Source organism: Cyprinodon variegatus, unplaced genomic scaffold, assembly GCF_000732505.1.
Source record: "Cyprinodon variegatus isolate N-32 unplaced genomic scaffold, C_variegatus-1.0 Scaffold1213, whole genome shotgun sequence".
Lineage (NCBI taxonomy): Eukaryota > Metazoa > Chordata > Actinopteri > Cyprinodontiformes > Cyprinodontidae > Cyprinodon > Cyprinodon variegatus.
The window spans coordinates 66177-68107 of NW_015151666.1; the positions used below are offsets into that span (position 1 = coordinate 66177).

General features: G+C 34.8%; 1 protein-coding gene across 2 annotated transcripts in view; it reads left to right on the forward strand.

Annotated features, from left to right (window-relative positions):
* Positions 1-559: 559 nt before the first annotated feature.
* ash2l (ash2 (absent, small, or homeotic)-like (Drosophila)) overlaps positions 560-1931 on the forward strand; it is a 22477-nt gene continuing 21105 nt past the window's right edge. For both annotated transcript variants that reach the window (XM_015401364.1, XM_015401365.1), the window contains exons 1-2: positions 560-649; positions 1243-1309. In XM_015401364.1, coding sequence (XP_015256850.1) covers positions 591-649; positions 1243-1309 — 126 coding nt within the window. In that variant the 5' untranslated portion in view covers positions 560-590. The remainder of the gene's footprint in view (positions 650-1242; positions 1310-1931) is intronic.

Sequence of the window (1931 nt, forward strand, 5' to 3'; positions counted from 1 at the left end):
TATTTTTAAAAATATAAATTTTTGTTTGTGTTTATTTGTGGTATTCTTTTTATTATGATATGTAAGATATTTTAATGACTTATGTTTTTTTAATGTCATTCTCCTATTGTTATTTGATGTAATTTTTACATCTACCAAATAAGTAAAAACACATTTCAAATACCTAAAGTACTAAACTTGCCTCTTTTCCTTATTTATTTTTCTTTTTCTGCCCCTTTAACTATTTTGCTCTATACGTTCACAAAATATTAAAGCTTGTATTTGATTTGTTTGCATCACAATACATTTTTCTTTTATATTTTGGAGAATTTGTTCTTTTTTTGTATGTGACTTGTATCATTATATATTTATTTACATTCACAAACTTCAATACCATTGAGATTTTAAGTCATATATCAACTCAAGTAATCCGTATTTATAATAATCCGTAATAATCTGTACAGTATTCTGGTTTTAAAACAATAAATTTTGCCTGGGTTTGTCTCTATTTGCAGCAGTTCTCCTTTGAACCTGTGGTGGCGCCATTGCCTTCATCAAAGAGCGGAAGTCGAGCTCTCGCGATACTTTCTTGTTTTCATTGATTCTCAAACATGGCGTCTGAAGTGCAGGCGGGCACCGCTGCAGCTGCAGAAAAGGACTTGGCTGTAGGGTATGTTTGTTTCCTATTAAGCTTTCTATAGGTAATAACAGTGGTTTTAGTAATCCAACGCATATATTTAAGTTTTCCTGAACGCAATGGCTTTGTTTTCGTCATGAGAACCGTTAGCATACCAGCTAGCTAGCGAATGATAGCTGTGTTGAGGAGCTACGAGGTAACAAAAAGTAACAATAGTGTTAATTAATGCAGTTAATTGACTTTTACATGCCTGCTGTTTGAAAGATTAACTTTGCAACTATTTTATTTGTTCCTCGGTCTCAAATTCCAGCTAATGCAGTTCATTAAACATGTATTGTTTGGTTATAGGTGCGCATTTGGTTCAATCAGAAATCTGTCTGTTTAGGGTTTGGCTTTGAATACCAACTGAAATAACTTGCACAACCACTGAAGCTCTACGTTGTTGTGTGGTGAACTAATAGGAGAAAAACACAATGTCTTTTTTGACATCTTGTTCTGTGTTTTCGTTGATGACAAAGCATCTAGAGAATGAAGATCTATTTAATATTAAAGATTTGTGCCTGTGTTGTTTTAATGTCCTATCTAGAGTCATGCTTGACTAAAGTTGTCTCGCTTTTGGATTTCAGAGAGGTTGCCTTTGGGGAACAACCTCCTGGTATGGACACAGAGTCATCAAATGGCAAAGAGGGAATGGTAAAACTTTTTTAATGATCCTACTTTATCTTATATCTTGCTAAGCTTCAGTAAGATGTTAAAGTCGTAGGGAAGTCATATTTAAATGTCAAATCGTTCTGGCTTAAACATGTATATAAATGTACTCTTTATCAGACTATATTGTCCCAAAAATTAGAAAATTTTCTATAAAAAAAAAAAAAATCCTGTCTTAAAATCTGTGTTTTTTTTTGTTATCTTATGCAGGTCAGTTAGTTATACGTCAGCCTGAACACCTAATTTCGGCCAATCATATATCAACGGTCATCTGTCAATCAAATTTTTTTGCTCATATCATCTTGAGTCATATGTCGCAGCTAATATACGCAACGGTTAAAATAAGAAATGAGAATCATTTCCTTTCCCATTTAGTTCCGTCCCAGTGTTCAAAGGGATGGACGTCTGTGTCTTTGGCAGGCGTAGAGCTAACAAACATGTACGGCTGTAAGCCTTCTACACCAAATCAAGCTTCTGCTGCCCTGGTGTCCTCTTCCACATCTTCGTGTTACTATTCCTGTACCTAACCCTCCTCCTCTAAATAAAAAATGGATGACGGAGGAGACTCATCCACGACCTCCGACACTAAACTCTCCTCCTCTTGCAT